The sequence below is a fragment of the Canis lupus genome, chromosome 11, assembly GCF_048164855.1.
Source record: "Canis lupus baileyi chromosome 11, mCanLup2.hap1, whole genome shotgun sequence".
Taxonomy (NCBI): domain Eukaryota; kingdom Metazoa; phylum Chordata; class Mammalia; order Carnivora; family Canidae; genus Canis; species Canis lupus.
This window is the reverse complement of record NC_132848.1, coordinates 6,128,331-6,155,073: the sequence shown is the minus strand read 5'-3', so window position 1 is coordinate 6,155,073 and position 26,743 is coordinate 6,128,331. Positions and strand designations below refer to the sequence as shown.

General features: G+C 34.0%; 1 protein-coding gene across 1 annotated transcript in view; it reads right to left on the bottom strand.

Annotated features, from left to right (window-relative positions):
- LOC140600496 (uncharacterized) overlaps positions 1-26,743 on the bottom strand; it is a 94,006-nt gene that overhangs the window by 27,902 nt on the left and 39,361 nt on the right. Inside the window, exon 4 of the mRNA XM_072768767.1 lies at positions 21,399-21,483. Within this exon, the coding sequence (XP_072624868.1) occupies positions 21,399-21,483 (85 nt within the window). The remainder of the gene's footprint in view (positions 1-21,398; positions 21,484-26,743) is intronic.

The window sequence follows — 26,743 nt, the reverse complement described above, 5'->3', positions numbered from 1 at the left end:
AATTTCAAATATCTATAAAAGTAGTAAGTGTGGATGATCAGTGTTTTGTTTACTCACTATTAATTTCTTCAGTTTTCCCTTGAAGATAGAATACTGTTTCAAGGCAGCCCGTCTTAATACTTGTATTCACGGTCTCCCTTATAGCAAGAAATGAGCACATGACACTGGGCAGCCTTATTAGTGGTATGTGAGATTTTCAAAGAGCTTTTTACTTTTCTGATTAAGGATGGCACTGTGGTTAGTGCTGCAGGTGGCTCCCTTTCCACTTCTACTTGCTATACTGAATACAGATTTGGCATCGGAAACTGCAGTTTTTGACCATGGTGGAGGTGACAAGATTACATTTTCAGGAAATGGAATGGAAAGGTAGGTAGAGCCCATGTTCTTAGTAACCCAGCTGAACAATTAGAATAACTCTAGTGCATTTTTCACAGAAAAAGAAAAACAATCCTAAAATTTGTATGGATCTATATAAGAACCCAAATAGCCAAAGCAATCTTGAAAAAGCTTAAAGGTATCTATCACACTTCATGATTTCAAACTATATTACAAAGCTACAGTCATCAAATCAGTATGGAATTGGTAAAAACAAACAAACAAACAAACAAACACATAGATCAATGAAACTTAATAGACAGCCCAGAAATAAATTCATGCATAAATGGTCAAATAATTTTTGACGAAGTTGCCTAAAACAGACAATGGAGAAAGGAAAGTCTCTTGAGTTCATGCTGGGAAAACTGGACAGCCAGATGCAAAAGAATGAGAGTGGATTCCATCTTATACTACACATAAAAATTAGAGATATTTGGATGGCTCAGTTGGTTAAGCATCTGACTCCTGATTTTGACTCAAGTCCTGATCTCAGGGCGGTGAGATCAAGCCCTGCATTGGGCTCTATGCTGGGAGATTTTCTCTCCCTCTCTCTCTGCCCTTTTTCCCCCTTCTCCCTCTCTAAAAAACAAATTAAAAAAATATTAAAGATTTACACATAAGACCTGAAACCATAAAACTCCTAAAGGAAATCAGAGGGGATAAATTCCTAGACAATGGTCTTAGAAATGATTTTTTGGATTTGACACCAAAAGCAAAGGCAATAATAGAAAACATAAACAAACGGAACTACACCAAGCTTAACAAACTTCTCCTCAGCAAAGGAAACCATCAACAAAATGAAGACAACCTATGGAATAGGACAAAATATTTGTAAACCACATTTCTGATATGAGATTCTTATTTGTAGTATATAAGGAATTAATATAACTCAATAGTAAATACTCAATAGTAATTCATATAACTCAATACTATCATGCTCTCCAGTTAATAGTAATGATAATAATCCAATTAAAAACTGGGCAAAAGACCTGAATAAACACTTTTCCAAAGAATACATACAAATGGCCAACAGGTATATTAAAGATACTCTACATCACTAATTATCAGGGAAATTATAAAACCTAAAAAAAAAAACCAACATAATAGGACATCACCTTAATCCTGTTAGTATGGATAGTATTAAAAAATAAGATAAAATAACAAGTGCCAGCATTGATGTGGAGAAAAGGGAACCCTTTCACATTATTTCATTTAAACTGGTGCAGACACTAGGAAAACCTAAAGAATTATAAAATAAAACTATCATACAGTCATACAATCCACTTCTAGATATATACTCAAAGGAAATGAAATAATTATCTTGAAAACATATCTATACTCCTATGTTCATAGTAGCATTATTTACAATATCCAAAATATGGAAACAACCTAAGCATCTACCAATAGATGAAAGGATAAAGAAAATGTGATATTTACATGGAATATTATTCAGCCTTAAAAAAGAAGGAAATCCTGTCATTTGCAACAGTGTGAATGAAACTGGAGGGCATTATGCTAAGTGAAATTAGCCAGAAAGAGAAAGAGAAATACCACCTGGATAACATTTATATGTGCAACCTTAAAAAATTTACCCCCAAAAAAATGTGTTACTCATAGAAAACAGAGTAGAAAATTGTTTGCCAGGGGAAAGGGGTGGAGGAAATTGAAAGAGGTTGGCAAGAGTACAAATTTTCAATTGTAAGATTGAATAAGACCTGAGTAATATATAGTTCAGTGCCTGTAATTGATAATACTGTATTGTATAATATGAATTTGCTAAGAAACTAGAGCCTAAGGTAAATACGTAAGGTGAAGAATTCATTAACTTGATGGGGGAATCCTTTTACAACATATGTATATATCAAATTATGTGGTATGCTAAATACATCACAATTTTGACAATTATACTTCAATAAAGCTGAAAAATAATCCTCTTTGCCACCAATTTAATGGCAATTAGGGTCATCATATTATTTTAAAGACTAAAATTCCAAGGTTTCTTCTAGATTTTGTGGGGAATTGGTGCCAAAAAGCATCAGGAGCATCAACATATGTATTTGCTCTGTAGCAAAGACAGCCAGAGCTGTCATTATATACTGTAATGTGGTTTCAATTATACACAGAGAAGTGGATAGGGTATAAACCTGATTTCCTATGTCTGTACCCAGAAATTAACTCTTCAATTTTAAAATGGGAATAAATAAGGCAAACTTTTGGAATGTTCAGTTGCCAATATCATCTTCTGTATGACCTGTGATTTTATATTGTATTACCTCTATGGGCTTAAATATTGGATTTTCCTTTGCATGATATAGGAATACAGATTAATAAACAGGAAAAAAAAACACTCTAGCAAATGGGTAACTCCCAAATTTCTCACAAGAAAAATAAATTCCTGTTTCCTTAAGCCACAGTGAAATGTTTTGTTATTGCAATTAAGCCAATCTAGACAGAGCAGTAATGTGTCACCTGTACTTTAATCCAAGTCAGTAATATCAATATTAAACCAGATATGAATAATAATAGAGCTCTATGGTATGGATATAAGAACATTTTTTAGATTGAGAATTTATTATTCAGCACATCCTATGTAAAAATGTTAAACAACGTATAAACATATATAACTCAAACTCACAATTGTCAGATTTTGTCATAAGGTAGTGCTATTTGAAACTATTCCTTTAAAAATTATTTTAAAATATTTAATCAAACAATAATAAAAGCATATACAATTTAAAGAGATAAATTAGGCCTTATACCCTTCAGGGTACTATTTAAAAAAAAGACAGGGGCGCCTGGGTGGCCCAGTTGGTTGACGTCAGCTGTCTGACGTCAGGGTCCTGGGAAGGAGCAGTGGCAAGCCATACCTTGAACTCCACACTCAGTGGGGAGTCTGCTTCTCCCTCTCCCTCTGACCCTCTCTCTGGCTTGTGTACACTCTCTCTGTAGATGAGATGTTTGAAGAAACTCTAGTTTATGAAAGACCTGTTCCTTCTATACTCAACTTTTCTTAGGGGGGGGAGGACTGGGTATAGATTTTTGGATAACATTTCACCTCAGAATTTTACATTAGTTTTACATTTTTGTCTAGTATACAGTATTGTTAATGAGAGATTCTTTCCAATCTGAATTCCTAATCTTTGGTCAGTGACCTATTTTCTCTATTTCTTTTACTTTGGTTTTAGTTTCTGTGACCTTCATGTTGGGTACAGATGTCTGGCAAACTTGGTTGTTCTCTCATACAGTGTTTGAAAGCAGGGTGCATGGGAAAGTCAGTCTCCTGTTATGCTTCATTGTATGGAAACCAGTTGAAGCATCAACCATATTGTTAAAGAACCCCACATCTTGGAAGCTACCATTTTTCATTTTTTGTGTTTCCTCTGAGGCTACTCAGGTTCTCCAAAGGAACTCTCTATCCTCTTCCAGAACGCAAGAGGGAGAGGGATGAAGACTTATTCTCCCATTTCCATTTATTGCTCTTCCCCAGCTTTTCACTCTGTCTTAATTCTCAAAGACTTTAGTCTTTTTTTTTTTCCAACTTATGTACAGATTACACAATCTTTGTGGGACAAGTTCTTAGAAGATGTGTGAATGAGGGAAAGGGCCTGAGGATCTCCTTCTCATAAATGCCCTCACCTATTTCCTTTGTTTTTAGCCAATCCACTCATCTTGCCTTCATCATTGCACCTGCTGGCTCCCTGAGGCTTTCTGGGTATATGTGGTTTGAATTATCTTTCTTGCCATAAGTATCCCCCTTAGCAGGCCTTTAGTGTTTAGCTTCTTTAGCATTGCTAAGTCCTTTTATTTCTGCTACCCATTAATATTTATTCATTGCTGGCTCCTTTTTCCCCCATGAATCTCTGTTTATATAGTTTTATACATTTCCTTTTTGATGCTATCACATCAGCGAAGTTGAGAGCAGAGATATGAGTATGAGAGCAGTATGAGAGCTCATGAGTATGAGAGCAGAGGTAAACCCTTTTGTCTAATCTACCATGTAACAAGCACTCTTTACACTGTATACAGGGGCTGGTTGGGAAGAGGAGAAAAAACATATTGTGTAAACTTCAAAGTATGATAAAACCTAGTGTTATACCTATGACTATCATGCTCTCCAGTTAAAGCACTATTTTCTTTCTTTTTTTTTTTTTTTGACAAAACCTAAAATCATTGTTGAAATCCTGAAACTACATCCACTGAATTCTCAAAACTTAAAAGCATACTTAAGCTTCTTCATTTTGGTGCCTTGGTGTGTAGCTACATATGATCCATATATTACCTTAAAACAGTAAACTAATTTCTTTTTTTTAATTTTTTAATTTTTTTTTTTAGTAAACTAATTTCTTTTTACTCCCTTGGTACCATGGATTTCATTCACTTTTAATCACATTAAATTGCATTGTCCCTTTTTAAAATGACATTCTGTATTTCCTACCTCATTCTTTTTTTTTTTTTTTTTAAGATTTTATTTATTTATTTATTCATGACAGACAGAGAGAGAGAGAGGCAGAGACACAAGCAGAGGGAGAAGCAGGCTCCATGCAGGGAGCCTGATGTGGGACTCGATCCCGGGTCTCCAGAATCACATCCCGGGCTGAAGGCGGCACTAAACTGCTGGGCCACCGGGGCTGCCCTTACCTCATTCTTTTTGACTGAAAAGACCAAATTTACTTAAGAAATAGAATGTTAACTTGAAATAAATTATTTTCCATGAAAATAAAATATTTACCCCAAAAAATTTGCAGTTTTCTTCATGCATTCAATTTTAAAACTATGACAGAGCAGGAATAAAGGTCCAAAAAGGGCAGGTCACCAATTGCAGTCAATTAAATAAATGAATTAATACAATTCAGTTGTAAAATGGCTAAGGAAATTTGTTTAAAAGTGATGATGAATGCTTAATTGCCCAAGATGATTTTACCTGAATATATAATGACATGCAGTATTTTACTTTCCTAAACTCCTTATAGATTTTTATGAGAAAAGGTACTATCTTAAAGGTGAAACCCAAGTCAGATACAGTAAAAGTTTTAACCAGAAAACAAAAAAACTAATCTTTTCCATGAAGTCAATTCAATACCTACATGTTTAAGCCAACTTCTTTCAAAATTCTGTGAGAAATTTGAACAAAAATATGTACAATTTTGTTCTTTGCATATTTACATTTGACTATTAATGTGAATAGTGATGAAATAAAATTTGACTATTTAAATTGTCTATTGTCTTCCCTGCAAATATTAGTTATCTTTGTATATTCCAAATATATCTAGCTAACATTACGTATTTAGCAATTTAGTATATTAAAACTCTGCAATAAAAGTACTTAAAATATAACTAATATCCAAATTTCAATTTTGTGTACAAAAAATTTCTGCATGTATAAAAACTAGATATACTATACATTTCAGAAAAATAATATCATCTTAATATTAATTTGGTAAGAAGTAACTCTTTACAAGATCAGAAACTTGGTTTTAAAGAATATCTGAACATTTTTTTTTTGAACATTTATTTTTATACATGTTTAGGTTTAGAAACATATTAAGTTGATAGAGTTTTTTGGTAAGTTATCTGTCACATGGAGCTTATGAAAATAGATTTTTAAAAAATGTTTTATCTATTTATTCATGAGAGACACAGAGAGAGGCAGAGACACAGGCAGAGGGAGAAGCAGGCTCCATGCAGGGAGCCTGATGTGGCACTTGATCCGGATCCCGGGTCTCCAGGATCAAGCCCTGGGCTGAAGGCAGCACTAAACTGCTGAGCCACCTGGGCTGCCCAAAAATAGATTTTTTAAAAAGTTAATTTTACATTTATTTTAGGTAATACGTAATACCTCAAACTGCATTCCCGATGAATGAAGGCAAAGTTAATTAGGAGGAATTACTTTTATTTAGGTATATTAAAATATACCTATACATCCATATATAGGAAGATATAGTCATATGTAAATGTAGATAGGTATAAATACATTTAACAACTAAGCAGATAAATAAGAACAATTTTTCATTTTTCCCAAAGACACTTTGCTTTACGAAGAAATTCCTTTAAATGTTTTAAATTTAACTTAAAATGTTTATATTTCAAAAAAGTTAAAAATAAAATATCTATATTTTTTCATATCATGCTCTAGACTAAATATTTGTGCCCTCTACCACCCTCCCCAAATTCCAATGTTCAAATTCAGTCCTCAGTGTAACATTTTTTGGAGGTGGAGTTTTTAGGAGGTGACTGAGTGGTGAGGGTGACCTAATGAATGGGATTAGTGCCTTGTTAAAAGGGATGTCAAAGAGCCCCCTTGCCCCTTCTGCCACATGAGGACACAGGGAGAAGACAAGGTCTCATCAGACATAGAATCTGACAGTGCCTTGATCTTGGACTTCCTAGCTTCCAGAATTTTGAGTTTAAGCCACTCAGTCTATAATATTTTTGTTACCACAGCCAGAACTAAGACATACAACATTCTGAAAACACACATAACTTGGGCTAAACATGAATATGAATAAAAAATATACATTTTCCACTACAAGTAAGCAAATAGTATATTATTTTAAACCTCAGCCACTATTAAAATAAGCATAGAAGTCAGTGGTAGGCAGTCAGGACTCTTCTTAACTTTGCCATTTTTCTGTAGTTTTGGTGAAGATACCTCATCAGTTATGTTCAAGTTATTAATTTTATAATAAGGGGACTGGAATATATATATGTTTCCTCTTAAAGTCTTTATAAAACCCACTCTCCATATACGTATCATGTTTTAAAAGTTGCAGATGACTAGTGTTAGTACACATGAGGATGATAAGAGTATTAGGAATACTGGGTCTATCTAGAGATTTGCCTAAAATATCCAATCAGAATGCTTTCGATAAATGGTTAAGTGATGTGATTCAGTCCAAGAATAAATTTAGTTTCATGTGTTTTATATTCATACAACAATACTGATATCCTCCCAAAGTTCATTGCTTGAGTCTTAGTCCCTTTGGCTTCCTTATGGCTTCTTAAACCACTGTTTTCTAATGGATTCTCTTTTCCTTTCAGAGAAACTTGGACTGTATATTAAGATTACAGTAAATCTCTCACTGCTGTGCATGTGTGTTAATAACTAGAATAGTTAAGAAGCATTTCAAATGAATATACTGAAGGCAGCACTAAACAGCTGGATAAAAAGTCTTTTATTCCCTTTTTGAGAAAGTTGAGTGTTTTCTGTTTGTTTTATCAAAGAGTTTGAGGAAGCAATCTCTACCTATCATGATATTTCACTAAGTCATGAAGGGAGACTATTATTGGACCCATTAGTTCCATATATTTTAGAGAAAAGGTAGGCCATTAGCTAAATATAGAAATAAAAACAAATTTTCTACCACGCAGGAAAAAGCAATATATGCACATATCTCAATGGCTTCTTAAGTGATTGGGAAAATGTAGAGCATGACACCAACTCAAGTTTAACAGCTTTAAAAAGGATGAAGAACTGACTAGAGTTAAAAAAAAATAACTTTAGTTTTCCATTTTTTTCCCTAAAATCTTTAATGGAAACCAATATGAGGTGACAGGTCTGTTGGGGAAAAAATTAAGTGTAAGGCTCAATTTCACTAAAGTATAAGCAAGAAAACCCAAGTGAAATACAACATGATTCCTAAATTTAGCAAAGTAGGAGCTCAGAGCCAGCAGTAACTGTGAAAAATCCTAGCTGCAGGGAATGTACAACAATCTGTAAGAAGACACCGTTCTCCAGGGATTTTAAAAGATTTATTTTAAATATTAAGGGACAAAGAGATATCTGGTCATAGTGCATGACTTTTATTTGTCTTAAAACTATGTTCCAAGGTGTTTTAAGAACCGAGAACGCTTAGCTAAAACTAAATATTGATCATTAGTTCAACTGTCTTAGGCTTCCAAAGTGATACTAAAATTTACTTTGTGTGTTTCATCCTTTTTTTTTTAAATCCCAAATACTTCTTTTTGTTTAGAGTCAGATATGCTTTTAGAAACAATAAGGAAAAGACTCCGTGAAAATAATAAAGGAGCAGGGGTAAGAGAGGAGTAAGATTGCAGTTAAGGCTGGGGATAAAGCCCCTGAGCCCAAACCATCAGGTCTGAAAATATCAGTCTAGGACAGTACAGTCTTGGAACATTTGAAACTCAATTATTCCAAGTTTCAAATATTTGAGGGTCACTATGATTTTTAGTGATCAGTTCTTCCCAAAATGAAAAATCCTACCACTATTAGTAGGATAAAAAAAACTGGTTGGAGAATAACCCATTGCTTGGGGTTAGAGAAGCATTATCAATCAAATAGAGTTTGTTGGGTTTATTTTCTAAATTTGAACTTGCTTTTGCTTTTAATAATTATGGTTTATATTATATGCAACATTCTCTCAAATCTCTATTTAAATTTTGGTAACTGTTTATATTGATCCATTGATAATTTACCTATTTTACCATTGTTTTATTTAGACTAAGACTACTTCTAGGCTATAGAGACATTTTGCACAGAACCATGTTCCTTAAGTGCACTGCATAAGCAAACACCAAGGAAAGGCTGTTTCCCTTTATTTTTTAGGGACAATCTCTAAGAGGTAATGTCTTAAACATCATCATCTTCGCTGAAAGGACTGCACAGTCATAACTCCTTCCTGATGGAAAAAAGAAAACCACAGCATTCCTTCATGATCCAAAGAAACCTGTGGTCCTCACTCTTATGTTTGACAGTACAAAAGGGAAGAGAGGGTTAGGGTGAAAGAGGGGAGAGAGCTGGCTCATTCACCTGTTGATATGCTTCCTCTTCTCAAGATTCCTCTGTAATGAAGCTTTCTTGATTCCTCTTAACCTTAAACTTGCATTTCCAGTTGCCTATGCTAGGAACAGTGAAAGTTCCACTCCAATATCTTACTCTGCTTTCTAAAGAAATTGTAAACTCTTTGATAGAGTATTCTTCAAATAATTAGCTGATAAGCTGATAATATTTTAAATATTGCCCACAGACAGTATGTATGCAACTCAACTGCTATCCAAATGTTCATGAAACATATGATGTAGTAAATATTACAGCATTTGGAAAATAGAACCATTTTAAAAGGTAACAATAGCCAAAACTTCTCCTAGAGAATTCTCCTCTCTTTCTTTTCCTATTTCTGTGCTAACCACCCACATTTCTACTCACATTATTCCAGGGGCACCAAGGTGGCTCAGTCGGTTGAGCATCCTACTCTTGATTTCAGCACAGGTCCTGTTCTCAGGGTTGTGAGATTGAGCCCCATGTCAGGGCTCCATGCTCAGCAGGGAGTCTGCTTGATTCTCTCACCCTCTCCTCACTTATGTGCGCTCACTCTCTTTCTCCCTCTCTCTCTAAAATTCATAAATAAATCCTTAAAAAAATTAAAAATTCAAAAAAATAAACTATTTCTAATACAGGAGATGATGCTGTTTTCTACTTTTTCGACAAAGAACTGTCAAAGGACACAAAGGGAAATATATTGTCAAAGAACTATTTCTGTGAATAGAGACATATTTCAATAGCAATTATACTAGAAAGAAAGCATTAATTCACAAGAACACTTTCAAATCTGGAGATGTACAAAGAGAATACATATGCAGAAGATATAAAACTTTTATCTGCTGATATGAGCTTCCATAAGACCTAAAGTTTGTTTTTATTGGAATTTCCATGTTTCATTAGTGTGGAGGGCCCCTGCAACTTATGAAGATTAACTTTAAGATTATATAGCATATTTCCTTTAATATTATATATATTTAGGAAATTCTGATGAAAGCCTCAGATTTTGGGTTAAAATACCTTCTCTAATGAACTGGAACTAGTAAGTCAGGACCAAGTGAAATTCACCATTTTACAAGTTTAACTCAAACTTCACTGACTCCAAATATGATTCAAAAGTAACTAGTACTTTAGCTCTTTTTTGACTGTGTGTAAAGAGATACCACAAAAAGATACCATAAAGACAACTGATCCTTTTATTTAGCAATCAAAAGAATATACTTTAGACTATCCCATGAATAAAGTTATGATTTGAATATGTTTTCAAGACAAAGTCATATTAAGAGATCCTATTTATTATCTCAGAATGTCTATGGGAACTAAGCAAATCATTTAACTGCTAGATGACTTATTTTACTGCTAAGTATTCCCATTACAATAGAGCATTAGAACTGTGGTATTTGCCATAGAGGAAGATACTGCAAATATATTTTATCTCAGACATTTAATCTCAACAATTTAATTTTACATATCTATATATGTCTATGCACATGTGTATATATGTGCATATGTATACATTCATGTAAATGTCACTGTGTTTTCGTTCCTCTATTTCATTAGTGTACAGAAATGCAACAGATTTCTATATTTTAATTTTGTATCCTGTGACTTTACTGAATTTATTCAAGTATTTTTTTTAGTGGAGTCCTTAGAGTTTTCTAAGTATAGTTTCATGTTATATGTAAATAATGAAAGTTTTGCTTCTTCCTTAACTTTTATTTCTTTTTCTTATCTGATTGCTGCACCTAGGACTTTCATACTATCTTGAATAAAAGAGGTTAAGAGTGGACATCCTTGTCCTACTCCTGAGCTTACAGGAAAAGCTCTCAGTCTTACACCTAAGAGTTATGATGTTAGCTATGGGTTTTTCATATAAGGAGGTATTTGCCCTCTAAACCTACTTTGTTGAGAGTTTTTACTATGAATGGATGTTGTACTTTGTCAAATTTTTTTTATATCTATTGAGATTATTTTTTATCCTTTCTCTTGTTAATATGATGTATCGTGTTCATTGGATTTGTGAATATTGAACTATTGTACCTCTGGAAAAAAAACCCACTTGATTCTAGAGAATGATCGATTTGTTTAATGTATTGTTGGATTTGGTTTGTTAATATTTTATTGAGGATTTATGCATCTATATTTATCAGAGACATTGGCCTGTAGTTCTTTTGTAGTCTTTGTCTGGTTTTAGAATCAGTGTAATGTTGGCCTTGTAGGATGAATTTGGAAGTGCTCCTTCCTCTTCTATTTCTTGGAACAGTTTGAGGAAAATAGGTTTTAACTTATTTTTAAATGTTTGGTAGAATTCACTCGTGAAGCCATCTGGTCCTAAACTTTGGTTTGTTAGAAGTTTTTTTTTTATCATTGCTGGTAATTGGTCTGTTCAAATTTTCTATTTGTTCCTGATTCAGTATGGAAAGGTTGTATGTTTCAAGGAATTTATCCATTTCTTTATTAACATATAAAATTAGCATAGTTTTTCATAATAGTCTCTTATAATCCTTTGTATTTTTATAGTGTCAGTTCTCATTTCCCTCCTTCATTTTTAATTTCATTCATTTATCTTTTTTTCTTGATGAGTCTGGCTAGAGGTTTATCAATTGTGTTGATCTTTTTGAAGAACTGGCTCCTGGTTTCACTGACTTGTTCTATAGTGTTTTGCATCTCTATTTCATTTATTTCTGCTCTCATCTCTATTATTTCCTTCCTTCTACTGGCTCTGGGCTTTGTTCTTCTTTTTGAAGCTCCTTTAGGTAAAAAGGTTAGGTTGTTTATTTGAGATTTTTCTTACTTCTTGAAGTAGGCCTGTTTGGCTATAATCTTCTCCCTTAGGATAGCTTTTGCTGCATCCCATTGATTTGGGAACATTATGTTTTCATTTGTTTCTATGGATATTTTTATCTCCTCTGATTTTTCGGCTGACTTATCCATTGTTTAGTTGCATGTTATTTAACCTCCATGTATTTTTTTTCCAGATTTTTTTCTTTTGATTGATTTCTAGTTTGTTTTTAAAAGATTTTATTTATTTTTTATTTATTTATTTATTTATTTATTTATTTATGAAAGAGAGAAAGAGAAAGCACAGAGGGAGAAGTGAAAGGGAGATGCAGAGATTCCGTGTTAAGTGGAGAGCCCAATGCACTGCTCAATTCCAGGACCCTAAGCTCAATACTTGAGTGGAAGGCAGGTGCTTAACCACCTGAGCCACCCAGGTGCCTCTCATTTCTAGTTTTATGCCATTGTGTTCAGAAAGGATGCATGATATAATCAGTGATACACACACACACACATTTATAGGTCATTTGATTTCTGTAGCAACTATTCAACTCTGCCATTGTAGCAAGAAAGCAGTCACAGACAGTATATAAAATATAAACGAATGAACTGGCTGCACTACAATAAAACATTATTTATAAATAACAGGTGGTTAGGCTGCATTTGGCTCTGTATTAGTTTCCTAGAGCCACCATAACAAATCACTACAGATTTGGTGGCTAAAAACAATAGGTTATGCTCTCATAGTTCTGCAGCCTATAGGTCTGACATCAAAGTGTCAGCAAGGTTGATCCCTTCTGGGCACTCTGTAGGACAATCACTTCTCTGCCTCTCTCCTAGCTTCTGGTAGTTGTTGGCAACCTCTGGCATGTCTTTGCTTCTTGATGTATCTCTCCAATCTCTCTTTCCATTGTCACATGGTGTTCTATTGTGTCTCTTCTCCTCTTCTAATAGATACCACTCACACTGAATTAGGGCTCCAACTAATCCCGTATGTACTCATCCAAACTCGATACCCTAATTCTAAATAAGGTTATATTCACAGGTACTGTGGGGTCAGGACTCCAACATACTTTTGGGAGACATGATTCAACCCATAACAATTTTGTGGACTATAGTTTCTTGACTCCTGGCTTAAATAATACAGAGTTTAGAGTGAATGCCAAGAGATAGAAAATAGAAGGGGAAGATAAATATATAAAACGATCTTCTAAAATACTTTTTCTGTGAAAATATTTCACTGTCCCTTTTTTAAGGCAGAGCTATGACTTCAAGACTTGTTTGGCTATCTCTTCATATATAACAAATCGGCCCCAAAATACAGAAGCATAAATAATAACCAGTAATTTCTTCTTATGATCTTCTGCAGATCTTAATGAGTTCTGCAGGCAGTTCTTAATCTTTACCTGGTTTCAGTTGGATATCTGGAGGTTTGAAAATGGATACACTCATATAGTTGGCAGTTGGTGCTAGCTGTCCAATGGGTCTCAACTGAGACAGCCAGAAGCTTCTGTCCTCTAACATGTCAGCCCCTTTGAGTGACTGTAGTCTCCAAGAAGGAATATTCCAGGATGCAAAGGCAGAAACAGTGGTTCTCTTAAAATCCAGTCTTAGAAAGTCACACAATGTCACTTCCACAGTACACTGGCAAAATCGGTCAAAAGGTCAGCTTATATACAAGGAGAAACATCTCCTTCGTTTGATGGGCTAGTTACATTTCAAAATAGAATGTGGGGAGAAAAATATTCTGACCAATCTGTGACAGACATCCCTCATATTTAGCATTCATATGTTGTATGTAAATATAACTATTATATTATATTATACCAGTAATGAAAGCATCTAGTACTCAGAAGTGGTTTAATTATTTTCGGTAGAATAAATATAGAGAGAGAGCTTTTTGCACATTACTTACATATATGTATAAAATAATTTAGATGCATAAGCAAAAAGGTATATTCTTCTGTTATTTCCCACTGCCTACCAATCTCTGTCTTCCAGATGTACTCTTCTCCACATATATTACAGTGGTTAGACTGTTTAATATTACATCATAAAAGGGGTGCTTTCATAAAAAACAGACCAAATTGATTAAGTTTCAAAAGCCTTTGTCCTGAAAGTGAACTCAGGACTGTGGAGTCTGAGAAAATAAAACAATTATCTTGAATTTGTAGATAATACACATCTATAAAATCATCACCCCAATGCATGCCATCAACATATCCACCATCTCTAAAATTTCTTCCTGTCTTCTTTATTATTATTTTTTATCCAATAAGAACCATTCGGCATAAGACCTACAGGCTTAGCAATTTTTTAAAGTATATCTTGCAGTATTATTAACCATAGGCCTTATGTTGTACAATAGAGTTCTAGGACTTATTCTTGCATTAATCAAAACTTTGTACCATTTGACTAATACCTTCCTATTTCTCCTGCCCTATCCCCTCCAGCCTCAAGCAACCACCATTGTACTTTCTGCTTTTACTTTGACTTTTTTAGATTCCTCACATAAGTGGTAGCAAGTAATATTTGTCATTCTGTTCCTGGTTTATTTCACTTAGCATAATGTTTTCTAGTTTCATCCATGTTGTTGCAAATGGCAGAGTTTCTTTCTTTTTTAAGGCTGAATAATATTTTATTATGTTTTATGTGTATTTCCTATTTCATTATTCACTAGGAACATTCTTTGGTAAAACTGGCAATTTTTCCTTTGAACTTTCAGTGTGGGCCTGACTTGAAAAATACAATGACTACGAGTAGTTGGATGCCATCTTTAAATCAGTTGTTTTTAATTGAAGAGCAATAAATGCCTTTTAATATAATTATTCGACAATATTTCTCTCAACATTTTGTACTTTGAAATATACAGATTCAGAAGACATTTTTCCTAAAATTATTCCTAGTTTATGGTTTCTAACAATATTTAGTAGGTATTTATCTGAAATTTCCTTTTTTTACATATATAGCCATTTAATCTAAAATTTTGATATTAAAAATTTGTTTTCTAAATTTTATGTTTTTTATTTACTTTTATCACCTTATTACAGTATCTGGGACCTAATACATTGCTGTAAAAAATGATGGCATCAGGTATATTTATCTAATAAGCCAAATTAATACATGTGCTCTAGGTTTTTGCTATATTTGAAAATCACTAAGAAAGCTGCCTTTTATTCTAATTTTTCAAATTTAATTTTTTTTACTTCTAATTTTTTAACTACAAATGAGTGTTAAAAATTTTTTAAAGTTTTTTACTGGCTTCAAGATAACAACCTAAATTTTCACCTTTTTTCCCAAGTTAATGTGATAAATACATTAGATATGATTTTTGAACACTGCTCAATTTGCAAATAAATCTTGTTCAGAGACCTGTTGTTTTATATTTCTAATTTGTTTTGATGTTATTTTCATCAGAATTTTTACAACTATATTCATAAATAAATGGATGTTTAATAATCTCTGTGATAAAAATCATTTCCAGATCTTTAATTATAGTTGCTTCATATAACTAGTTAAGTGTTTACTTTCTTTTTTCTAAAATAGTTTATGTAAAACTATAAAAAAAATCTTTATAAAATTGTTTAATATAAAAAAATTCTTAATTAAAATTTAAAATTTTCTTAATTACTTAAATGAATTCACCACTGATGCCCTACAGGCCGTATATGGTTAATTCTGGTAAATCTTTATGTGTAATTAAAGATTTTTTTCCCCTAGAATATAATGTCCTTTGTATTTTCATTAGGCCTTTTTAGTTAAGTGGTTTTCAAATCTTTTATCCTTTACTAATGTATCATCTACTTGTTTTAGTAACAATTGAGAGATGTTAAAGCTTCCTAATCTATTTATAGATTTCTTTATTTCTCCTTTTAGTTGTGCCAATTTTGCTATATATGTATTTTTCCAGCATCACTGAGGTAAAATTTACATACAAACGACTGTACCAATTTAAAGGGTACAATTTGACAACTTGACATATACATACCTCTGCAAAACCATCACTAAATCACAAACATGTAGCTCCCCCCAAGTTTCTCCATACCCTTTTCAAATTTCTCCGTTCCACCTCTCAACTCCCTCCAGTTCTGCAAGTAATCACTCACCCTCTACAACTATAGACTTCTTTGCATTACTAGGGATTTACATAAAATTCTCATACAGTGCTATAAACAGTTAATAATTCACTAATCAAACAATCTTAAAATTATGCCATTTTCATTGTAGTTATTTGCTAGGATACTCTTTTACTGATATTTTATAAACATATTTTAAACATCTTTATTTTATAACTCCAAAATTAATTTAATTTGCCATAAATTGTCCTGCTAAAAGCTCAAAGAACTCTTTTAAATATAGTGCATGTATACTTTATATAAAGTATTCTATTTTTGTGTGATATTCTTAGGAAACTGTTGTATTTTTTTAAAGATTTTATTTATTTGTTCATGAGAGATATATAGAGAGAGAAGCAGAGACACAGGCAGAGGGAGAAGCAGGCTCCATGCAGGGAGTCTGACGCAAGACTCGATCCCGGGACTCCAGGATCATGCCCCGGGCCAAAGGCAGGTGCCAAACCGCTGAGCCACCCAGCGGTCCCAAAATTGTTGGTATAGGTATAATGGTCTTATCACTTACAACAGAGTTAAAAGACAGATTAAAACTGAAATGTGGAAAACAAACAAACAAACATAATGGAACATTTTTCTTTAGCTTTAAGAACTTTTCCAAAGAACTTTTCTAAAGAATGATTTATTCTGGAGAAGGAAAATTTTTCTAAGTTTTTTATTTATTTATTTATTTATTAAGATGTATTTTTTTTTTAGAGAGAAGGGGGTGGGAGGGGCAAAGGGAGAGGGAGAGAAAGTCTGAAGGAGACTCTGTGTTCGGCTTAGAGCTTGACACAAGGCCCAATAGTATGACCTTGAAATCTAAGACCAAACTAAGAATCCAACACTTAACCAACTGTGCTGCCCAGGCACCCTCTTTTTTTAAGTTTTTAATTCTTTGCGAATTCTCTATAAAGAAAACTAAAAGAAATTTGGAAATGGGTGATGATAGCACTGGGGATATAAATCTCTGCACTCAATTTTCAGTATAGATTAGACTGTAATTCTATTATTGTATTTGAGATTATACCTTTTATAATTGGGGAACTGGAGGGCATTTTATCTTTCAGACAGGTGCGCAATAAAAATTTTGCTTTTTTCCTTCCAAAATTTCTTACATGGAAAATATTTTATGCCATGTCTGTCCTCTGAAATTTTGATACCAAAGGTTAAATTGAATAGTTTTGTAAAAATGTTGGTTTAGAAGGTGAAGCTGAACCCATTTTACTAAACAATAAAGGCAAAGAACATAGAGGATAAAAACTAGTTTGGGGAACTTCAGATTTCTTAAAAAAATAGTTTTTTCATAAAAAATAGGTACCTTTCCATTTTAATATGAAGTTACAGATATACTTAAGAATGACTCACCTTACTCCAAGCATAATTCCAAAATAAATGTCATAAGATGAATTGATTCAAGATATGAAAACAAGAGTAAAACCATTTATCAATAAGGAAAAAAATATAAACTAATACAAAACACAAATAGTATTTGAAAGCAGAATTTAAGGTAATGTTTACTCAAATAATATGTTTTTTAAATGGGTCAACCAAATACTATTGCAAATTGTAAAGAAAGTTTCTGAAGTTTCACAGGGGATATCAGTTTATTGACAGTCACTAAATTAATTTGTCTACTTTATGCTTGGACTTGAATTGTTCAATTAAGTAATTTGAATGAATGAGCCAGCATCTGGTCAATAATGAGGTATTGAAGGTTAGACGTGATGTTCAGAGGAGTGGCTTTCCTTGACATCATTTCCAATATCCACTGAAAATGTAGCTTTGTTTAAGTACCAGAAGCTGTTCCCTGAAATCAATGGACTAAGTGATGAAACTGTCAGAGATTTAAGGGATTCATAATCATATCAGAACTAATTATTCTATTCTAATGCCTTTTTCCAATTAATTTCTCCCCCTGGTTAGTGCATTGTAGGGTCATGGAGGAAAAAAATAAGTTCACATATGCATATTTTGCATTGGTTAATTTAGTTTATATTACATGAGGAAGAAAGTGAAGAAGAGACACCATTATTCTTTGGACATGTAGGCAATACAGAGTAATGAGAATAGATGCAATACCAGTGCTGAGACAAAACAAAACAAACAATCTAAAGGGTCTAAATAAAAATGCATTCTTTGAAAATACCAATATTCTGGCATATAAAACTCTACAGAAATTGTTTAACAAACAGTTTCTTATGTAATTTAACTCAGTTACCTCCCTCCAATGGGCATTTGCATTTTAAGTACTCTGCAATTATGTAAGAATATATTTGCATCCTATAATCATCAAGGCGGGTATATTGTTGACTCCCTGAAATAGAATTATGTAGAAACATAGCTTAAAGAGTTGGAAGAGTTTCCTAATAGAAATTTGAGTAACATAAATTGCCTGTAATAGGAGTGAAGGGGACTTCCATGACTCATTTATTCTTATAAGATCCCATGTGTAAGTAAAAAAAAGTAAAATCCCCATGCTGCTTTAAATATCCACTATCGTGAAACAAAAAGTTTTTTGTTAAATATAAATTATATAATGACATCTCCAATCCTCCATTCTATTTGAGAAATCCAACAGAGATGTAGGTATTATTATTAAAGATTTATTTACTTTAGAGAAAGAGGGAGAGAGAATGTGGGAGCATGCAAGTGGGGGGAGTGGCAGAGGCAGAAGGAAAGAGAAAATCCTGCAGCTGACTCCCCACTAAGCATGAGGTCCCACATGAGGCTCAATCCCAAGACCCTGAGATCATGACCTGAGATGAAATCAAGAGTTAGATGCTTAACAGACTGAGCCACCCAGGTATCCTGTAGTACCATTTCAAACAGTTTTAAATTCAGTAAGAGGATCACAGAAGAATAAGGGGTAGAGAACTGTAGAGGAAGGAGCATGCTATTTTAGTGGTGTTATAAACTGAATATTTGCATCCCTCTCAAATCCGTATGTTGAAGCCTGAACCTCCAGTGTGGCTATATTTGGAGATGGGGCCTTCTAGGAAATAATTATGATTAATTGTAGTCATAAGTGTAGAGCCTTGCTACAACAATTAGTGAATGTCCTTATAAAGAGAGATAACAGAGTTTGCTCTCACCTTCCCTGTGCCAGGGCATTAAGGAAAGACCATAAGAGGACACAGCAAGAAGGCAGTTATCTATAAGCCATGAAAAAATTTATCACCAGGAACCAAATCTGCCAGCAGCATGTTGAATTTGGACTTATCATCATCTAGAACTGTGAGAAAAGGCATTTTGTTGATCAACCCATCCAGTCTATGCAGTTATAGCACCCCAAGAAATTGGGTAAAGACCACTCTCTCTTGAACAACATTATATATGCTTCTTACATGAGCAAAGATAAAAATAATATGAGAAATGGGCAAGTGAGGAGATAGAGAAGTTAGGCAAAATTTCATGTAAAAGAAACAAGAAATAGTAAGGTTATAAAGCACAAATCAGCAGGGCATGTTTGGCAAAGATTCAAAAGTAGCACAAAGAACTCTGGCAAAGATTTCAGATGTAATGCATCTGAAATACATGCTTAGGAATTAGAAAAGTTGGCAGAGATCAGATCATATAAGATCTACCATATTAAACCATTACAAGGATTTTGGATTTTATTCCAAGATGATGTGAAGCTTCTTGGAATGTTTTGAGCAAGGTAGAGACATGATGTGATTAATATTTTTAGAAGAACACGATTAGTCCTAATTATGAATAGGCAATAGGTAGATTCAATGAAAATAACAGAAATTCTGAAAAACCTTGCATACCACCTTAAATAAATATTTCATTATGCCAAGTGGCAAAGGAGACAATAGAATCCCACTTGAGCAGAATGTTGAGGTTTTTGTGTTTTAAGATTTTATTTATTTATTCATGAGAGACAATGAGAGAGAGAAAGAGAGTGAAGGAGGCAGAGGGAGAAGCAGGCTCCATGCAGGGAGCCCAATGTGGGACTCGATCCCGGGTCTCCAGGATCATGCCCTGAGCTGAAGGCAGGCACTAAACCGCTGACCACCAGGGTTGCCCAGAATGTTGAGTTTTATGGTAGAGCGCAGTGGTGCCTTAAGCTAATAAGAAACTTTTCCAGGGCATTTTAAAAATAAAAACATAATATAGCAACTTTAATCAATAATTTGTTCTGAATTCAGTGATAGGCCCAGTGTTAGAGCAGAAAGCAAGATATGTAAATTTAATGTATATCTATATATCTTTATCTACAAATATATATCTATATAAACAATTTTTATACCAAACATATATATATATATATATATATGTGGAGAGAGAGGAATAATCCACATAGTTAATGTATTCAGCACATGGATATGTCCATAAAAATGATATTATGACTTGAACGTGACTCTAGGAGACATAAGATAAGATCTTAGATTACTGTGGTATAATGATAAGTTTATACTATAAAAATAGGAGAGAGAGAGAGAGCAAGAGAGCGATGCTCAATTCTAAGCTTTTTAGAAATAGCCACAGGACATTAAAAGTTATTAGCAGCTGGAAAGAAGACAGGATGAAAACTTTGAGTAATGAAAAGTTAAAATAAATTATATTCTTTAATAACATGATTTTTTAAAAGTATCAGCTTATTGATGAAAGGAAAAGGATAACCACCAGCTTTCTGAAATTCATTTGAGCATGATGAGATCACTATAGACCCAGGATAAGAAGATCTATATTTATTTTCAAGCAGATAAGTAAGAGGAAATAGGTAATGACACAGTTAAACAATGAAAAATATCATGTGTAATTGAATATAGATTTAATTTTTCAATGGAAAAGGAAGACAGATGGCACTATTAAAACAATTTCAATAATAAGTAGATTTCCAAAGATGAGGATATATTTCAGGCTCAGAAATCAAAATCGAAAGTCCTTCACAAAAGGAGGCTGGATAAACTTGTTCAGACACTACAAGCAGGCATGCATCACAGAAACTCCTTTTTTTTTTTTTTAATTTTTATTTTTATTTTATGATAGTCACAGAGAGAGAGAGAGAGAGGCGCAGAGACACAGGCAGAGGGAGAAGCAGGCTCCATGCACCGGGGGCCCGACGTGGGATTCGATCCCGCGTCTCCAGGATCGCGCCCTGGGCCAAAGGCAGGCGCCAAACCGCTGCGCCACCCAGGGATCCCCAGAAACTCCTTATGTCTTATAAAATCTTTATCAGCTTAGGAGGAAGACTGCTTGTACCAATAACAAGCAGTCTTTCATACTCATTGAAGAGTAGATGACAATTTGTCTTTGAAATATTCATATTTTTCAGAAGAGGCTAGGAAATGCTGCAGTCACAAATTCACCCTCTCATCTCAGTAGTTTACAGAACAAACAATTGCACTCACGGTACGTGCTCACTGCAAGGACTTTCCATCAGCACCCAGGGATCCAGACTCCTAGTGACTCCACACACAAGTGTAGCTGCAACATCTGAAACAAATTCAAAGTGTTATCCACTCACAGTTTATTTTAATATTAAATAAGTAGAGATTTATAGATATTCATAGGAATGACTAATTGCGTGAGGGATTAAAATTTTTTTCCAAGTATCTGATGTTCTTAGACTGTTCCTGTACAATTCACTGCAGGCCTGGTCACACACCTGTGAGACTGATCGAAGTGCAAACCTGATCCTGTCTTCTTTAAGCTGATAAAATAACTGGCTGGTAAATTCATTTTCAGTTTTTTAAAAGGCATTGTTGGTACATTGGTCTTTTGATAAAAGTCGATACCGATTTTACTGATTCGAAGAATAAACAAGAATGGCTTTTGTCAAAATAGTTATAAATTGTTATGAAGACTAGAGTTTTTCTCTCTCACCGTAAACTGCGTATTGTGGTAACTCTGCCCTAGTAACACGAAGTAAAGGTAGAACAATTCACCGAACGGTAATGGGGTCATTAGGCCCTGAACCTGGATATGACAGTTTATAAGTGAATCAATTATAATATCCTATTACGTCAACCCCATATCGCTTGCAGGATTGTTCTGAGAAATGACATTTTGCAAAACAAGGGATGTGATGTTTGCTGACCTTGGAGGAGTTTAAAAAGAGCAACAGTATCTCTATGCTTAAGTCAATTCACTCTCAGCTCTATACCTGGGTTTCAGGTGACTCTATTCAGGAGATATAATTTATTTATTCAAAGGAGTTTAAATATGTTTATTTCTTGGGTTGTTGGCAGGCATAACTATGATTTAGGGGAAATAGCCCAACTATATTTTTTCTAATACATGTGTGTATGTTAGGTAAATATATTTAAAAGAAGAACAAACATGCATGCACACACACACAAAGAAACCCAGTATGAACAATTATAATTTCCTTCTCAGGTTAAATACAATTGCACAATAGCACCATTGAAGTAATGTCATGAAAATACAAATTCTTAATTTGAAATGGAAATCTCACACAAATATTTGAGTTGCACACTACTTGAAATATATGTGCTCTATGTTATTAATGTTATGCATTCCTCAGAATCCTTTGTAATTCTTATCCCTTTGTACATGTGAATACGAACTTATTTCCTAGAAGTCATCCCTCTGTGATCCGTTATCAGTTGTACCTTATCTGAAAAAAGTGAGGGTTCTTTCAACATACTTGGAAATGCCTAAATTCAAAACAATAATTCCCATCAGCCAAACTTATGTAAGATTGATAAATTATCCAGAATATCAACTTCCTATACTTAAATGAGAAACAGAACTATCAAAAAGACCCAGATATTCACAATTTTCCCAAACGTTGAGGTAGTAATGGCATATTTTGTTTTTTAGTACTTCCTAGGAATAGGACATGATAATATGTTCGCATTGTAAACTATATAACTGGCCACTCACATATTTTCCTAAATTCTAGTTGATAAAATATATTGGAGATTTTAATGTCAATTTGGAGATACAATATCATTTCTATTATTCATCAGATTTTTTAAGCACAAAGTAAGCTGAAGGATGTCCATTAATAACGAATGCTAAGGGTGCCTGCATGGCTCAGTCAGTTAAGTGCCTGACTCTTACTTTCAGCTCAAGTCATGATTTCAGGGTCTTGGGATCGAGCCCCGAGTGGGGGTCCCTACTGAGCAGGAAGTCTGTTCCCTCTCCCTGTGCCCCTCCCCCCACTCATGCCTGTCCTCTAAAAAATAAATAAATCTTTTTAAAAAAGATTTTATGTATTTATTCATGAGAGACACACACAGAGAGAGGCAGAGACACAGTAGAGGGAGAAGCAGGATGCAGGACTTGATCTCGAGTCTCTAGGATCACGTCCTGAGCCAAAGGCAGACACTCAACCACTTAGCCACCCACTGCCCAAAATCATAAAAAAAAAGAGGGGCACCTGGGTGGCTCAGTCACTGAAGTGTCTACCTTTAGCTTAGGTCATGATCTCAGGGTCCAGGGATGGAGCCCCTCATAGGGCTCCCTCCTCAGTTAAGGGGTCTGCTTCTTCATCTCCCCCTGCCACATCCTCTGCTTGTGTTCACTGTCAAACAAATAAAATCTTAAAAAAAAAAAAAAAAGAAATTCTACTGTATCCTTCACTTAATATCTAGTGAGCAACTACTAGGTATTGGGCATAATTACTGGCATGGGTTACAACTTTGAATAAAACTGTCTCTACTTTCGAGCAGTTTACATTCTACTGGAGAAGACAGACAATAAACTATAAAATAACTTGATGTGTAATGTTAAGTTCCATTTTCTATATAAAAAAATAAAGTGCGATAAGGACACTAGAAAAAGCCTGATGACTGTAAAAAGAGTGATACTTTTCACACAGGGAGTGATCAAGAAAGGTCTTTCTATTAATGTGATCTTTGGTGGAGACAAGAATGAAGTAAGAAAGTGAGACATGCAACTACCTAGAGGAAAGGCATAAAGAGAATAGTAATGAATGGTCTTCAATGACAGAAGCAGCACAGCCCTATGAATGTATAAGACATTATCTGACAGTTTGTTACATAAAAATATGGGTATTTAACATGCTTCTATTCTCTCAATAAAGAAGAATGTTACAATGATCATCTTTGAAAAACTCATCTATGATTACTTCCTCAAACTAGATTTTGAGAAGTCGATTATGAAAAGTACATGTTACCCCATCAATGGAGAAAATCAAAATTAAAAACTAAAGGTTGGTTTTTCTTAACACTTATTTTTAGAGAGAGAGCATGCATGCACATGCACGAGCAGGAGATGAAGGCAGGGGGAGAGCATCCCAGTCAGAGTCCTCACAGAGAATGGAGCCTGATCTGGGCTCAATCTCACAACTCTGAGACCATGACCTGAATGAAAATTAAGAGTCTGACTCTTAACCAACTGCGCCACCCAAGCACCCCTCACAAAAAAAAAAAAAAAAAAAAAAAAAGGTTTTGAAGAAAACTGAAACAACTTACACTTTCACTACCATTACTTGGCTCTTCATTTCACTGAATTTTATTCAGTTTTGATCATTACTGAATACTATTTTTTTTTTGGCTTCAAAGGTTGCTAATATGAAAGGCAGAAAACGGAAAATTCTACATTTTTCTCATTACTGATTCAATTAGCTCTCTTACATTTTTATAATCAAGGATTCATTTTTTTCTTTGGCATAATACATTATATATTTGAGTTTCCTTCCTCATGTATCATTTTGATGCAATTTTTCTACCTTGAATTTATTCTAAGAAAATCTTTCTATATTCCTATGAATAATTATTTCCTGTTTTTTGCTCTTATTTTAATATATATTCATTTAGACTAGAATATTCATAATTTTTCTCAGTGACAATTAGGGTGTTTCTTATTTTCTTCTATTTAAACATATCCTCTCTTCCTAACACCTCTTGTTGAATTTTCCATTCTTTCCTCATTGTTGTATTTTGCTTTTTGTTTCATTTCCTAATTTCCTACATTTACAACAAAATTCTTTCCTTGACCAAACTCTAGCTAGGCTCCTCTGAGACCTTTCTTGAACAGGCCTGAACTTGGGCCTATAAAGATTAAACAAACAAACAAACAAACAAACAAACAAACAAAACACTAACAGGTTCTAACAGCTCAGGGCTGCATCTCTAGCATCCCAAATTCTTCTAGCTCTTGGCAGCCTTATGCGTAGAGTGGGGACCAGGGAGTCAAGGGTGAAAGTGAGAGCAACTTCCTTTGTGTCTGAGAGTCCCAGGATTTCTATAATGTCATTCTAGCCAGTACTTGGCTGTTAGCCAATTCATCACATTTTTAGCTCACACATTTTTTTTTCTTTCATGTATTTCAAATATGCTTCTATATTGTCTTTTGACAGAAGAATTCCTGTGTATATTTCTCCTAAGGCAAGGGTAACCACAAAAATGAACTATAGGGACTACACCAAAATAAAAAGCTTTTGCACATCAAATGAAACCATTAACAAAACAAAAAGGCAACCTACTGAATGGGAGAAGATATTTGCAAATGATATATCTGATAATGGGTTAACATGCAAAATACATAAAGAGCTTCTATAACTCAACAACAAAAAACAATGGGATTTTAAAAAAATGAGCAGAGGACTTGAATAGACATTTTTCCAAAGAAGTTGCATAGATGGCCAAAAGGTACATTAGAAGATGCTCAATATCACTAATCTTTGGGGAAATGCAAATCAAACCACAACAAGATATCATCTTACACCTGTCACAAAGGCTAAAATTAAAAAGACAAGAAATGAGAGGTGTTGGCGAGGATGTAGAGAAAAAGGAATCCTCGGGTACTGTTGGTGGGAATGTAAATTGGTGCAGCCATTGTGGAAAACAGTATGGAGGTGCCTCAAAAAAAATTAAAATGGAAATACTATATAATTCTATTACTTGGTATTTACCCCCAAAAGCTAAAAATATTAATTCAAAAATATATATGTACCCCTTCGTTTATTCCAGCATTATTTATAATAGCCAAGATACAAAAGTAATCTAAGTGTCCATCAATAGACAAATGCATAAAGAAGAGATATGGTATGTGTTTGTGTGTGGGTGTTATATTGCTCAGTTGTAAAAAAGATGAGATCTCACCATATCTGACAAAATGGATGGACTAGATGGTATTATGCTAAGTGAAGTAAGACTAAGAAAGACAAATACTATATGATTTCACTTTTATGTGAAATCTAAGAAATAATACATATGAATAAACAAGCAAAAAGCAGAATCAGAGGCATACATACAGAAAAAACTAGTGGTTGCCAGACAGAAGGAAGGTAGATGGGATCAAAAAATGGGTGCAGGGAAGAGGGAGAAACAGGCTTCCAGTGATGGAGTGAATAAGTCATGGGAATAAAAGACACACCATAGGGAATTTTATAATTATCTGCTTACACTTTTAGTAAGACATTGTACTGATTCATATTTTTTATGTGATACATTGATACTGTAAAAACATTCTATGGTAACAGAAGGTAGCTACTTTTATGGTGAATATAGTACAACCTTGAATCACTTTGTTGTACACCTTAAACTAATGTAGTATTGTGTAAATATTTATTTATTTGAGAGAGAGAGAGAGTGGGGGAGAGAGAGAATCCTAAGCAGACTTCCCACCGAGTGCAGGGCCTGACATGAGGCTCCATCCCGTGACCCTGAGATCATGACCCCTGCTGAAATCAAGAGTTGGACACATAATTGTATGCTTACATTTTTAGTAAGTCTTTATGCTGAATCATATTTTTTAATGT